We start from the raw sequence: 16,068 nt of genomic DNA, 5'->3' as shown, positions 1-16,068 counted from the left end.
ACGCTTTGTGAGATACTTCTGAAAAATGACATAAAATACCTTGGAAAGCAAGGAAATAGCTGCAATCACTGCAAGAAAAGAACTTACAAATCTTTTTACAAAGAAAACTCACACACAGCAGTCTCTGAAGCTAGAATAATCTATTAGAAGCACATCGTTAATTCTCCTTTCAGAAACATAATCCAAACTAAATGCAAGTGATGCCAACAATGGTATGGGCCATGGGATGGTGACTTGAGATAAGGCCTTCTCAGTAGTTGCATCCTGGGACTCCCTTTCTGTAGAATGCATTTGTTTATCACACTGATGACACTTGGCTATAAACTGAAGACACTTTTGCTTGCCCAAGCTTTTAGGACATGAACATTGTCTGGGGATTCAGCAGTTCTTTATTACTGCTTATGTTTTTCTATATTATAGAGAATTTCAGATGTTTTAATCATTGTAACTATTATCATGTTGTGTAAGTGCCTGGGCTCCTGCAGGACAAAGGGCAGGATGATGATAATAATAATAAACGATAATAATAAAATGTCAGAGTGAAGAGTTAAAACTAAGCTTTCTCCATGATATGCTAGTTTTATTTAAAAATAATAATCTGGAATACATTTGTTTGTAGGGAAGAATATTACCTGAGACCCCACCTGTAACATGAAGTAGTCTAGACCCAAGCCATACCAGAGCATCAGTTCAAAAAATGGGAGCCTGTGAGCTGTATCAAAGAGGCAATGGATCATCCCAGGCTCCTCCAGAGATCATTTTCTCACATGTATTACCTGAATTCTTTCACAGATCTGTACACAACTGACCAGTCCTATTGCCCTGCTTACTAATGTCATATCATTATGCCACTTCTTCATAACTTTCTAATCCAGATTTGTGAACAGTGTGTCCTAAGTAGATGAAAACACACACACACACACACACACACACACACTCACACACGTGTGTCAAGCATACCATTTAATGTTAAGACCCCTGTACAACTGATTTTCATTGGAACAGCATAGACATACCAGATATCTGCTTTCCTCCCATACCCTTCTCCACTAATGACTTCTGGACTCATCCAGTATGGCGTTCCTGTGGCAGACTTCATACCTGTACCAGACAAGCAAATTGTTTGAAGCCGCTTGCTGGCACCAAAATCGCCCAGCTTAACATTCCCTGCAGAGTCTCTGAGAATATTTGCACCTGCAAAACACAGAAAGATAAGGTTTGATGTATATCTGGTAGTAGGCTAGCAGAATCTTACATGACATTACACATACATCTGCTCAACGTAGAATTCAGTGTTTGATTCAGTGGCCCTTGCATACAAGTTAATACATTTGTGTACACAGATCACTTCCTGGGAAATGATCCAGGGTGTCTTGGCACTTCACCCACACAAGTAGGCCAAGGTAGAGGAGACAGGATGAGGAAGTAGAAATAAAATTACTATGTGTCAAGAGGTGTGTGAGCCTGGGGCATTTGCCATGCTGTTTTCCCAAGGTATCACTGTACTGGGAAAGCATTCACAATGAATAAATGGAAAAGATTCACCTATTGGTACCATGATAGAGTTGTTTAATGTACTGACTGCTTTGGAGATGTTTTGAGAATTTTTTGACAAAGCAATATGAATGAGAGAGTCTGTTAAAATTTTCTAGCAGTCTTACTTGAAATGATGTCTTAACTTGAAACGTTGTAAACTACCAACAGATATATTTATATTTTAATTGCAAGAAGAACCTTGAATAAAACATTGTCTTGTTTTCATCATAAAGATTTGGCTCATCACTGGCATTTAGTTAAAAGTTGTTATTTTTTTCTAACCACATTACTTATCTACAATTTGGTAAGCGCACACCATCAGCAATTCCCCATTTTTACCTTTAATATCTCTATGTACAATCATGTTACTGTGCAAATAATGAACTCCTTCCAAAATCTGCCGGGTATATTTCCGAGTCACATTCTCCGTGAGTGCGCCATATGCCTTCAACTGATCTTTAATTGAGCCCTACAGACAAAGGAAGAATAAGAATACCGTAGTGCCTCTTTTAAGAGTAGAGTCACTCTTGCATGAAAAATGGCTGCATTTAAAAATGTTTCACAAGTTTGTAGAAGCAATCCTCTAAGAACCCTTCCCCTATCTGGCATTAACTCTAACTAGCCCACATTAAATTACTATCTATATCCAGATCTCTGGCTTACCCCAGGCATATATTCCATAAATATAGAGAGTGTTCTTTCGGGAGGGTCCCTCAAGCAGCCATAATACTGAACAATTCTCTCATGTAGAAGGTTTTTCAGAAGCTGAATCTCACATTCAAGTGCATTTACCTCCTGGAACGCAAGAGCACAGCATTAGCCTTAACAGAATCTGACAAGCAGGTTAGATTCAAACAACAATAAACGCATCATTTAACTTGCACTTGGAACTGAAGACTTCCAAAGGCCACATTGGGGCTCATCCTTTAGCTCACTATTAGAAATCCTTGAACTTGGGGAATTAGCAAACCCACCATCCCCAACTATTAAATAAGCGTGGCTAAACTGGACAGTACTTACTATTTTATCTAGTACACCACATAAAATTACCATTTTCTTATATAAAGACCGGACTTTTCCAAGTCCCTTTGAAATGAACCTGAGCAATTTAAGAGTCCTTATTCTGTTATTTTCACTGCACAGTGGCCTGGGTTTCAACCTCTTCTTAATGTCCACATGGCAAAGTTACCTTGTAGCAGCAAAAATAAAACTACAGGAAATTTTCAGAATATTATTGACTGATGATTGATTGCATTCATAGCCTACCTTTTTTCTACATGGAGCTCAAGGTGGATTGTACATGGTTCTCCCCCTCCTCATTCAATCCCCACAACAACCCTATGAGGTAGGGAAAGACAGTGACTGGCCCAAGGTCACATCCAGTAAGCTTCATGACTGAGTGGGGATTCGAACCCTAGTCTCCCAGGTCCCAGTCCAGCACTCTAACTACTATGCCTCACTGGCTCTGGAAGTAGTTGGGTAACAGATACAATAGGCACCTCTCCATATATGAAGCTACCTAGAAACTGCATTCCTGGTCCTGTTCTGCCTCCTCCAAGGAATGTGCAGAGGGAGGCAACATAGAAACAGGCCTTTGCAGTGGTGGCTGCCCATTTGTGGAATACTCTCCCCCGGGAAGTAAGCCTGGTGCAATCATTGTTTGCTTGTAGGTGCCAGGCTAAAGCATTTGCCCTCAAACATCGGGAAAGAGAATTAGTTTTTTTAAAACTTTTAATGCTCATCCTGTTAATGAGGTAAGTAAGATTTGTCCTACTATTACACATATTACTGGATGAGCATGTTCAAGTTTTTTTTAATGTTTTATACTGAGTTTTAATGTATTTTATGCTGTAAGTTGCTTTGGGACACTCCTCTGTGTGAAAAGTGGTTAACAACAACAACCAACCAACCAACCAACCAACCATAACCAGTACTCTTACCTTGCTGGTCTCCGGGCTGTCAGGATCAAACTGAACTTGCTTAACAGCTAGCTCACGTCCTGTATCTGCATCATAGCATAGATAAACTCTGCCAAATGCACCCTGCCCCAGGAGTTTACCTAGTCTCCAGTTAGTTGGAGCTCTTGGGGCTGAAAACAGAATATGAAAAAAATAAATTTCTATTACTCAAAGAAAAAGGATCAGAAGATCAAAACTTCAAGGAATGTTTCAGCAAGGATTCATATATACACACATTGCATTTTGCAACGTAAGTATTTAAAGAGAACCTTTAAGACAACAATCTGTAGTAATGATCAAGAATGCAAGCCACAAACTACTCTTGCATTCCTCACTTTAATGCAACTAAATTAACTTAAAATAAAAAGTGGCACTTTATCTGGCAGAAAAATCATTAAGCTATTAATATTATTTATTAAAAGTAAATGGGCATCAATAAATATCCCCTGAGCAGTTTGCAACATAGCATGCTGTAGAAACGCTAAACATTTTCCATCTGTCAAAAACTCAAAGAAAATACTCATTAAGCACAGTAGTGTGATTAATAGGCAGGCTGCTGATGTCTCTTGAAAACTTATCCCTGCATCTAAGGATAGAACATTAGTTAATAGTTAAGTAACTATTTAGTTTCAGTCTGTACTAGATGCCTTTTCAGTCCAAAGTATCTCACACAAAAGATTACTTTGGACTGAGGAGGCACCTAGTACAGACTGAAACTAAATAGTTGCTTATGATAGCAATGTACTCAATTAGGGCAACAAACCATTACAGTTGCTCGGTCACATTCAGCTTAGTAACTTTACCCTGTCAGGTGTGAGGAAAGTTTTTTGTTAAATATGACACAGTTTTTGTGAGGGACAATGTATTGAAACATTTCCTCCTAATATCCCAGGTTTGCCCATGGTGTATCTCTTTAGAATTACCAATTTCCCCACAAAAGTGCTAGAAGCTAGTAATGCAAGATACCTGTGTGTATTTGACTTTTAGGGAGATGTCTGTGCCAGCTGTTCTTCCAAAGAAATAGGCACATGCAATACATAGGCCCTCTGCAGGCATTCAGTAGGAATGCAGGAAGGGACAAGCAGGAATACACAGGCTGAGCTCCATTGTCTCAGTGTCACTGTGCATGTCGGGCACAAACTCCAGCTGATGCATGATCAGGGTGAGTCTGAAGGGGGCTGCTTTACATGTGGGTTTTCCAGCAAGGACAGTCCTGGGGGCTCTACCCACAAGCACCACTGACTGCTGCTTCACAAGAGCCAGGAGGCTTATATGAAAGTCATTCTTGCCCTACTTTTCTGTAGGTGTAAACTGCTAACACGCAAATAGCAGCACAGGAACTCACCGGGACAAAGAGACTCAAAGTAATTGAAAAGAAAAACAGGCACACAGGCAGTCCAGTAGAGATTGGGGAAAGTACATGCAAACTTTAAAATAATAGCAAAAGAAATTATTTGAGACAATCATCAGACAAGCAAAAAAATGAAGATCCGAAAAGCTGCCTCGTTCAGATCGATGAAAATGTTGCCATGGCTGGTCTTAGTACAGGGTGGATGGAGTGACCACTCCAGGCACCATAGGCCATTCTCCTGAAGCATTTCCAAATGAGAACAAGAGGGCCATGTTCAAGCCAAGCAGGTTCAACCCACTGACAATGTCAAGAACTGACACCTTGGGGACGTTAATAACCAGTGGATATAGGGATAGAGAAGGGACGTGGGTGGCGCTGTGGGTTAAACCACAGAGCCTAGGACTTGCCGATCAGAAGGTCGGTGGTTCAAATCCCCACGACGGGGTGAGCGCCCGTTGCTTGGTCCCTGCTCCTGCCAACCTAGCAGTTCGAAAGCACGTCAAAGTACAAGTAGATAAATAGGTACCGCTCCGACAGGAAGGTAAATGGCGTTTCCGTGCACTGCTCTGGTTCACCAGAAGCGGCTTAGTCATGCTGGCCACATGACCCGGAAGCTGTACGCTGGCTCCCTCGGCCAATAAAGTGAGATGAGCGCCGCAACCCCAGAGTTGGCCACGACTGGACCTAATGGTCAGGGGTCCCTTTACCTTTACCTATAGGGATAGAGAACTGAATAAGCTAAGCTTGGGTTCACCCCAAATCAGACATCACCACCTCTAGGAGAGTATCCTCTATGCGATGGCACAAAATTGTGTACAGTCCAGCACTTCTACGGGGTAGAAAATCTGTCAAGCATTTGGGGTACCTTATTCATTTCCACCCACACTGGCTGTTATTAGCATGGAGGAACCATACTGGATTGAGTCTTATGCTGAAACAAAGTGTTGGCCCAGATGCCAGAAGATCGTGACAGCGACTGCCATCAAAGGATTTTACTGATGATTTGGCAAAGGAAATTTACAAAATAAGTTCCAGAGGTTTTTGTTTTTCAAGATTTGGTGTTAATAGGTTTTAATAACAAATTTACCAAAAAGGGACCCATTTGACCCCAAAGATTCCAAAAGATTACACTGTCAAGTGACTATTACTTTTCAGCCATATCCAGCAACAGGGAATGGAAAAAGAAATCTGTTTTGTATCGCGCTATATATATTTTGGTATGGGGTTGTTGTTTTGCTAGTCTGATTGTTCTCTCAAAAACAATTCCTTTTGCAATCATTTTAAAGTTACCTTATTTTTACTGGACTTGTCTGTCACATGGCATTATATGCAGCTTTTTTCCTTACAGCGGCTAGGTGGACTGATATCCATGACTGTCAAAGTAGGATTGTCTATGTCACTTCCTCTTCTTCGCATCCGCCCATCTTCATATTCTGGAGTGAAAACACTGCTCCCACTGCTTGTACTCAATGAGTGATCAGTTGGGCTGAAGCTAACTGGGGATCGTAAGCTGTTTCCTTGGGTTCTCCTAGCTCGTGGAAAAGTTTTACGGCCTGCAGAAATGAACAAAGAAACCTACAATACAGGACCATGAAACATTATTTCCATTTGTACGTTCCACTGGAAGCAAAGGACAGTAACTGAATGCTAGATAGACTAGAGCCACGCTTTTCTACCTCAATGGCAATCACAAATGAACAGAGCATGCTACCTCTAGATTAAAAAAGAAATAAAGAAAAGTGCATAGGATGAATGAGGAATAAGGAAATACCTTCCAAAGGAAACGGATCTAGCACCATCTCTTGGAAGATTGTACACATTCAGCAGACTCGGATCCAACTCTTAACACAACTTTTTCTGTGTGGAAGGAGGAACTTAACTTGGGGAAAGGCCACAGCTCAGTGGCAGGCAGTCCCAGATTCAATCTCTGATGGCATGTACAGGAAAATGCCTCCTATCTAAAACCCTGGTGATTCCCTGCCTGTCAGCAGGCAAGTGTTTCTCAGCCAGTGGGTTCCAACCTGCAAGTGGGGCACAAGGCTTGTACAAGTTGGCCAAGGGCGTTATAAGTAAGCCCAAAATAATTACTGCTTATAATCCTTCATTGGTAGGATGAATACCTCTTACAACTTTTATTATAATGCTGTTTTGAAACTTGTAACTGAACTTGGGAAAGAGTAAATTTTGCATTACAGCACTTGCAAACCGCCTTCTGGTGGCTCAAAAGTGTTATGGAAATTTTTGCCTGGATACCTCAAGAAACGGCTATAAAACTGGCAAACTTGTAGTTAAAATGCATGAGGACCTAAGGTCCTAAATTCATGTGATAATAAATCACCATACCATACCAAGTCAATTTTGATGTGGGTTGCCGTATCAAAAAAGACTGGGAACCACTGGGGTAAACATCCCTGTGCTAGATGGACCAAAGGTCTGACTTGGAATAAGACAGCGTCCTATGCTCCTCCGTGACAACGAGGAAATAGATCTCTCTTCATGAGACACTCCTGCCAGATGAAGGTAGTTTCCACTCATTCCTTCCCCTTGCAGCCCCCTGAAAAGCTGTTCCGAAGGGTTGAGGGCCATCCCGGAATATAACTTGGGGTGGTGCTGGGGGCTGCAGTGGAAAATTTGCAAATACTGCCTTGCCCTCTCTCCCTTCTTTCCTCCAGGGCGAGACTCCGCAGGATCTCAGCCCTTTCTGCAAATAGAGAACTTCTTTTGTGGAAAGGCAACTATGGCTTTTAAAATATAGTACAATGCAGTAAAATATAGTACACTGTTATGTACTATATTTATGTTATGTAAGGCAACTATGGCCTTTAAAATATAGTACAATGCAGTAAAATATAGTACACTGTTATCTTTATTAAAACTGGGAGTAATTGTAATGAGATTCAGATACGATAATGCCCGTGGGTAAGAAGAAACAACGGAAAATTTCCCATAGTTATTTAAACAGCAGAATCCACAATTAAGTTGTCGACAAGAAACACGACTCAGCTGCCTCTGTGTAATATTTGTATTTGTTATGCTGGAAGCCAATGGAAGTTAATTTGGAAATAAATTCCACCTAATTCAAAGGGGTTTACTAACATGCACATAATATGAAAGTGGCCAAGTTGTAGAGTATCTGCTTTGTATGCAGAAGGACATCATGTTCAATCCCTGGCATCTTCACGCAAGGCTGAGAGAGAGCTTAGTCTGAAACCCTGGAGAACAGTGCACAGTCAAGGTAGACAACACTGAGATAGCTGCACCAAGGGTTTGACTTGGTACAAGGCAGCTTCCTATGTTCCTAAAGCAGCAATCCTACATTTAGGTTCCTTTTTCTTTTCTTTCAAACAGTGATTTCTGCCTTCAGAAAATGAAAATTAATTATGTTCCTAAATCCATCACACACTGTTATGGTTGCATACAACAGATCAAAAATGAAGGAACATTTCAAACTTGGAAAGGAGACCAGCCAAGAAATACCTTTTTGTATTGCAGAGCACACACAACTTAATATTAAAATTGCCTCCCTTCTGGATAGGAAAGTGCATTATGGTTTTTTTTTGGGGGGGGGGGAAGCTTTCACGAAAGTGTTAAGGGGCCCACAAACTTACCATCATTGTAGTCTTGATGGTGGTATGAAATATGATACCTTCGAGGGTAAGTTCCACCTTTGCCAAACTTCTCAAATATAGGAAGATCATAATCTAAAGGAAAAAACAATTAAGTTCCTGTTCTCAATTAGGCTATTTTGGGTTTGGATGAAAAAGTTAAGTGAGTTAGTCAAATGATCAACCAAAATAATCAAGGGGACAGAGTAATTCCCCTGTAAGGAAAGGCTGCATTATTTGGAGTTTTTTGGTTTAGAGAAAAGACGAGTAGGAGGTGACAAAACAGAAGTTTGTAAAATTATGTATGTCATAGAGAAAATGGACAGAACAAAGTTTTTCTCCTGCTATCATAGCACAAGGACACCCAACAAAGCTGAATGTTGAAAGATCAAGGACAGATAAAAGAAAGTACTTCTTTACACAGCACATGGTTAACCTATGGAACTCACTCCCACAGGATGACTACCAACTTGGATGGTTTTAAAAGAGATTTAGACAAATTCATAGAAGTTAAGGCTATTAAGTTATTAGCTGTGATAGCTCTGCTCTGCCTCCACTGATTTTTTGCGGCTTATAAGTGCATGCTTCATCTCCACTGATATACTGATTTACTAGCGTTTCAAAAAATAGTAAACATCTTTGTATGAACATACGGTTGTTCCTACTTTTCATACTTTTGTCATTGTTACAACAGCCTCAAAGACAAATAAAACGTTATTAGGTTAAACTTTATGCATACATCCAGACACACAATGAAGTTACAGTAGAAGATTTTGTAAGGATAGCATCGGAAACTGTACGCATTTGTTTTACCTACCAGAAAACTCTTGGTGATTATCTGGGTAGCTCTGGGCTCTTGGCATCCGGGACTTCGGGTAGTTCTCCCTATAAGTAGAAACACTGAACTATTACATCCTTGTGTAAAGCACTACCTGAATTCTGTTACCTCATTGTTTTAAAGATCACAGCAGAAAGAAGCGCAGATTATGTGGTTCTTACCCATCTAAAGGGCTGTCAAGCGAAGGGCAGCTTCCTGAGCCAGAGTTTTCAGGACTGCTCAGTGATAACGGATCCAGCATCTGGAAACAAAAATACAATAAAGTTTGAAGAACTATCACTACAAGGATGTAACATACATAGGCAACATGCAACAAGCTAGGGAAACACAGACTACGGTTGTCCAGGCTCTGCTAACATTCTGGATTGCTTACTGTAACACATTATACATAGTGCTACCTTTGAAGATGTCTCAGAAACTTCTGTTAGTAACCCAGTAGCTGCATGATGAGCTAAGTAGACACTAGCCAAGCACAAATTTGGATACTGGGAACACCTTAATCCAGTGTTTAAGGAGATACACTGGCTACCAGTTCATTTCCAGGCATAATTAAGTGTTGGTGTTAGAGATGAGCACATTTTCTCAAGCTCACCTCAGATTTATTGGTAAATTATCAGAGATCTTCAGGGGGTGGGAATGAGAAAAAACTCATTCCATTTTTCTGAATAAATATGGTAATTCAGAAAAATGTCCCTGTGTAAATATTCACCAACCCACATCGCTCCCTGAAACCCTCCCAAGAAACATATCCCCCCCCATTCACTTACCTTGCAAGCAGTAACAACAGCAGCATCAGGGGCATGAAGGAAGAAAAGGAGGGAGGTTTTTCCTTCCCTTTCTGCCACTTGCAACACTGCTTAGCTAAGCCTGAAGGATCATAGCATATATAGTTGTACCAAGAGTTGCCTTTGGGAGAGCTGCATCTCCCCTGGCCTTTACACCATGGTCCACTGTTAGCCGTTAGGTCAAGATAACAAAGAAGGTAAGAAAGGATCTTAAACAGCAAAACCTTAATGCAGTAGCCCCTTTTAAGGGAAATGCAGCAGCCCCTTAATGCAGTAGCCCCTAAAGGGAAAATGAAAGAAAACACTCACCTGATCCATGCTTTCTGGAATGAACTCGCCCTCACTGTTTATACTGGTGAATGAGCCATTCCGGGCCACCTGGTGCAGCTCATCTGGAATGTATCCTGGAGGGGGAGAGCTTCTGTCGCGACTATAATAACCTGTGGATTTTTTGAAATATGTGAGTAAATTATAAAAATCCTTTTACCAGCAAGAATCATCTACTTATATGATTTTAGTATCAAAGCATGTGACATTTATTTGAACACCCACAGATGCTGCAAGGCACACAAAAGAAATAAGGTTTGACTATCTCTTGGTGGGAAGATAAATTCAAAGGGGTGGGGTTCAATGCCACACTTAAGTGATTGTTCTGTCAGCACAAGTACTGCGGCTTGCCAGACAGAATGATTTCCTCTGTCCTCTGCCTGCTGCTGTTCTGGGGGTTCTCCTGACCCTCCCAACCAGGATTTGGGGAGGGAATAGGAGCTACAGAGGGAGAAGGGGGGTGCAAAAGTCACATTGCGCTAGGACTCAATGCGCTGGTCTCCTCTCTCTCACCCACACACAGTGCTTACCTTTTTATTTATTACATTTGTATCTCCAAATTTGACCTCAATTTAATTCTCACATCAATTCTGTGAAGTATATTAGACTGAGAGATATTGATTCCCTCCACTCACCACCCAACCAACTCAAAACTGTAGGAATATGAAGTTTGCTTACCTATTACAGAAAGCCTGTTTTTCCTCTCAGTCACTCTGAAAACTGTATTATCCAAATCTTCCAGCGATGGCAGAGGCTCAGTATTACTCTGAAGGTGAAAGCATGGAGCAGTTTATTTATCCCTTAAAAAAAATAAGAAATCCTCCCACTCTTGTACTTTTCAGTGAATGGGCTGTTAAGGAGGACAGGTGCTATTTGCTGCCGTGCCTACACAACCTTAGCAGCTCTTTTCGGATCACAAATTCAAAAAGCCAGTTACAAAAACAAAGGAATTCAAAGATTTAAAATATGTAAACCAGAGTATTTTAAAACTGGGAAGAAATATTCTATTTCTGTCAGTAATATTCTACGTTTATCATCATTCTAGCCCAGGCATAGGCAAACTCATCCCTCCAGATGTTTTGGGACTACAACTCCCATCATCCCTAACCACTGGTCCAGATAGCTAGGGATGATGGGAGTTGTAGTCCCAAAACATCTGGATAGCCGAGTTTGCCAATGCCTGTTCTAGCCCATGAAAAAATACTTTTGCATCCATCTTTCACACAATGGCAGCTATCAGCACTAACAGATAAAAAAAACACAGTTGCTAGCAGTCTTTCAATTGATTTAGGTCATGTCTACATCACCCCTTCCCACTACTTTGGCGAGGCAAGTAGTAAGAAGCAAAAGTCTGCAACTTATAAAAGCAGCAGTGTGCTGCCTAATCCAGTGTTGCCGCAGCAATTCATGCCCTCCATAGACTCTCGTCCCTGTTCAGGCATTCAAATGTGAGGAGGGAAGCATTCATGAATGAGCACACTAGCTCTGCATCTTCCCTGCTGCCCTCTGTGGGTTCAAATGCAACTATCTGCATTAATGAAGCCTCCTTTACTCATGGAGGCTTTCACATATTTTGGAACGCTAGGACCTCAGGGAACCTTCTTGAGTGTGACCTAAGAGGGTGGAGCTCGGGTGGTGCTCTCTAATCCCCATGTGTTAATCCTCATAATGAACACCTGAACAGAGCTTCAGAAAACCAGCCATCTGGATTTCTTCACCTGAGCAGATAACACACAAACAACCAAACAAAGCTAGTTCAAAACAGACCAATGGATTTGGATTCATGTGGACATGCCCCAAAGAGTATTTTTAAACACAGAAAGTTCACTTGTGTCATACGATATCTGAATACACACACACACATCCGTATAAATAACATGTACACACCTGTGTGTTTCCATGGGCAACAAGCAATATCTTGAGACTCTTCATATGAACACTTCGATCAAGAAGCTGTACCGCTTTGTCCAGGTCATCCTGTGTAGCTAATGGGATCACCAGCTACAGGCAGAAAAATATACACACAGAACAAGGTCACAATGCAACCTATTCACAGCTGATGTGATTAAGGAATAACACAAACAACTACTATTCAAGAACCATTCTCTTACCTCATTATTGCTGTAATGCAAATTCATTGACTGTCCAAAGGCAACTTTAGCTTTTGATGCAATATCTTCTAGCTTGACAGGTCTAGGAAACTGTAGAATTCTGTAATACAAGGTATAGGTATAGGGGGGGGAAATCCACCGACATGAAAACAAGTAGCTATTGATGACAATGATGAAAGTTAAATTTTTGTTCGTGGAATAGTGACATACCGGGGGTGGGGGGGTGGGGATTAAAGCATGTTTTCATAAGGTGTCACACTCTCTCTTAAAAATCAAATTATTAAAAAGTGCATTTACTGAAAAGACAAAAACAGCACCCAAATTAATAACCCCACATTTAGTAAAGTGAATCATTGAATGTACATGGTTGCTGCTGGGTAAACTATTGCACTATTCCGGAATACTGTTTCAACCCACCTTACACCAAATAATTACTGCAGCTGAAAAAGTAGTAGTCAAATTGCAGCTTGCACAGTGAATTAACGAGCTAATCAGCTTCCGAAGATAGATTTTATCAGCCATTATAAGATTTTCTAAAGTTAGAAAGCCATGCTTAGAAATGATTTATTTAAGATTTGCAGCAGGCTTAAACTATGTGAGTCAATACCTCATTAAAGTAAAACTCTCCTAATTGCGATACATCAACTTGGCCAAGAGTTTCTAGGAAATTAATTCCTATGCCAAAGGCAAACTATCTCAAGGATTTGAAATACGTGCTGTGCAGTCATTTGAGGTGAAATACTAACACAGAATAAATTTGTTCACCAAAATAACCTGAAGTCAGTTTTTAGCACAAGAACAGAAGCTAGATCATTTTCCAGGTTTGATCTCTCTGAACATTAGTAATTTACTCAGCAGAAACGGAAACTAGCTGACCATCACAAACCACGCAGGTGCATGAAGGCTCCCCCATTTTCTTTGGGATTCAGGAGTAGCTGGATGCCATAATTGAGCTTACTTTGCATGTGTAATTAGAATTATAGAATTGTAGAGTTTGAAGGGACCCAAGGGTTATCTAGTCCAACCCCCTGCAATGCAGGAGTATTATAGGGTGTGCATGTGTCAAAATAAATGATTTTATTAAGATATATTGCTCCTTATTCTATTCTAGGAGCAAAAGATAGCAACATATATATTTCACACATATACATGCATTTTTAGCACATTTCTTAAGTTTCTCTTTTCTAAACATTGATGTTGGATAGGCATCTCTCTATTCTCTATCAAGCTTTGCCAATACTCCATAAAGCTACAAAATATTATGGGTTGCATCCAACTGGTTTTCCTTCACTGACAGAAGACAATTTGATTCAGTGGAATTTTTAGCCAGTGAAACAGGGATCACAGTAATCATTAAAGAGTCATCTTCCTTTTGCACACACACACCCCATTCTATAGTCCATACTGTTCTGAAGGGTCCAGTAACCCTTTGTAGCAGATGTGGGAGTTCTAGGAGGAATTATTAAATATTGCCTCAATTCCCATTCCACTGGATCAAAGAGCCTTCCATCTGCCGAGGGTCATCAACTGGATGTAACATTCAGAATGAATTCTGGAAACTTGTGGATTATCTTTTTTTACCTTTTCTCTCCTCGGTGTTCAAATTTGACTCGGACATCATTCTGTAAAAGAATTACACACATACTAGAAAACAAAGCTGGGAACAAATATTATTTGTGAATATTCCTCCCTGGATTGCAGACGGCCAACAAATATTCTCACACACTTGAAGCAACATTCTTTGGCAATGGAAGAAAAACTATTGGGAAGTGGGAATTTGGGATATGCATTACTCTAGTACACAGGACACATCTGTTTAAGATCTGTTCTGCAACACTATATCCCTTTCATTTACCTCATAATTTCAAAAATATGTACACCACAAGGTGGAACATTCCCAGCAAGTGGAAATCACTCACATCAAATGCAGAAACACATTCTTCATTGTAAGACAAACACATTACAGGATTACCTGTTTTTTCGGTGAAGATGATTTTGCTTTCCCTGTTTCTTGTAGAGGCAATGGAGGGCGACTTGCCTTATGAAGGACTGCCAAATCCTGCATGATTGACTTCAAAGCTTGCTGCTCATCTGTTTAGAGAGGAAAAAAGAACTATCTGTACCCACTATCCATAAAATGCCTTTGAAAACAAGGTTTATTATTTTTAATACCTCCAATAAAATAAGGAGGATCTGAAGATTGTTCTGATTGTACATTTTATTAACTCATATATATTCAGACTGTCTAATGTCTCAAGAACTACTTTATATTCTAACTTATGTTGTTAACATAGATTTCCAAATTTTAATATACACTTGCAAAAATTTCCTGTTTTCAATGATGGTTTGCATTATGAACACAAGGCTGATGTACTTGAGCTAAATTGAGTTGAACCCAAGAACTCACCCATAGCTGCAGCCAGCCAGCAAACCTTTACTTCAGAAGATTGGTTCTCCCATTAGAACCCTTCTGTTGCCTATATGAAAAACAAACACATAAATTACAGCAATGAAGAGAATAAACAGTTCAGAAAGGACTATGATTACAGGCATAAAAAAAGAAGATTGCTATGTCCCAAATGTTAAATATAATAAGCCACTGGAAATTAGTTACAGGTCAGCCACATCCTTTCCCATCAGCTTCTTCATGAAGAAGTATGGATGAAGGCTACTATAGGAATTACTTGACTACTGTTCATGAATAGCCGACAATGCAATGTTGTAGCTTTTGCTGTATTATGATAGCTCTGCAAACCACAGTCCCTTTCTCAGACCTCCAAATTACCATGCAGCAGAGAAGCATTATGTTGGCTGTACTGACACAATAAAGCTGTTGTTGTTTTAACCTCTTCTTGATCTTAAATCATATACTAAAATAATAAAAGAAACCTGTCTGGACAGATATGACTGTAGGGATCACAAGGTGGGGGGGCCAACAGAGGTGGTAAACTTTAATAAAGATGAAATATATTTGTGAAGTAAATGCCACTCTCCTCTAAAGAAGTAAAAAGCTGAAGCTCACTTACAACTGTGTTGTCATAATAATTATATATTGTTTATTACATTTTAGTCACCTTTCTCAAAATAACCTGAGTGACTATATGTATGAATATTAAAAAAATGAAGTTTAAAACCATAGGAAAACTGAGCAAATCCATAGAATACTAAAAGCATGCATCCATAAAAATTTAAATCAGAACCAGCAGAAAAAATAAATTCAAGCAAACTAATCAGTACTAACAGTCCATCACAAGCCATCAATGCTTGAAATAGACAATTCACAGGATTTGTTGAAAATTCAGTGTCCACCAACATTAGAAGACCAAGTTAAAATTTACCCAAAATCAGATTGATTCAACAATAAAATGAAACGCTATGGAAGACAGGTATCCTCTGGACTTGCTCATTTGTCAAACTTAAATCCGGAAGTGTGCAGTTAACATCGTTGTAGGTTGCTACACTGTTACATGCATATGCTGATTGTGTTTATCTTGGTGTGTCTTATTGATACATTACTATGAATTTTGTTGTTTTGTTGACATTGTACACACTTTGGG

General features: G+C 39.9%; 1 protein-coding gene across 1 annotated transcript in view; it reads right to left on the bottom strand.

Moving 5' to 3' along the window:
- MAP3K2 (mitogen-activated protein kinase kinase kinase 2) overlaps positions 1-15,023 on the bottom strand; it is a 28,719-nt gene extending 13,696 nt beyond the window's left edge. The window contains exons 1-15 of the mRNA XM_077934514.1: positions 14,919-15,023; positions 14,484-14,602; positions 14,093-14,133; positions 12,512-12,611; positions 12,288-12,401; positions 11,079-11,166; positions 10,383-10,513; positions 9,450-9,529; positions 9,268-9,335; positions 8,454-8,546; positions 6,192-6,398; positions 3,477-3,625; positions 2,200-2,331; positions 1,876-2,005; positions 1,017-1,194 (exon numbers count right to left, since the gene is read on the bottom strand). Coding sequence (XP_077790640.1) covers positions 1,017-1,194; positions 1,876-2,005; positions 2,200-2,331; positions 3,477-3,625; positions 6,192-6,398; positions 8,454-8,546; positions 9,268-9,335; positions 9,450-9,529; positions 10,383-10,513; positions 11,079-11,166; positions 12,288-12,401; positions 12,512-12,611; positions 14,093-14,133; positions 14,484-14,602; positions 14,919-14,922 — 1,634 coding nt within the window. The 5' untranslated portion in view covers positions 14,923-15,023. The remainder of the gene's footprint in view (positions 1-1,016; positions 1,195-1,875; positions 2,006-2,199; positions 2,332-3,476; positions 3,626-6,191; positions 6,399-8,453; positions 8,547-9,267; positions 9,336-9,449; positions 9,530-10,382; positions 10,514-11,078; positions 11,167-12,287; positions 12,402-12,511; positions 12,612-14,092; positions 14,134-14,483; positions 14,603-14,918) is intronic.
- Positions 15,024-16,068: the final 1,045 nt, after the last annotated feature.

This window comes from Podarcis muralis, chromosome 1 (genome assembly GCF_964188315.1).
Source record: "Podarcis muralis chromosome 1, rPodMur119.hap1.1, whole genome shotgun sequence".
NCBI classification, from domain to species: Eukaryota; Metazoa; Chordata; class Lepidosauria; order Squamata; family Lacertidae; genus Podarcis; species Podarcis muralis.
This window is presented reverse-complemented; position numbering and strand designations above follow the sequence as displayed.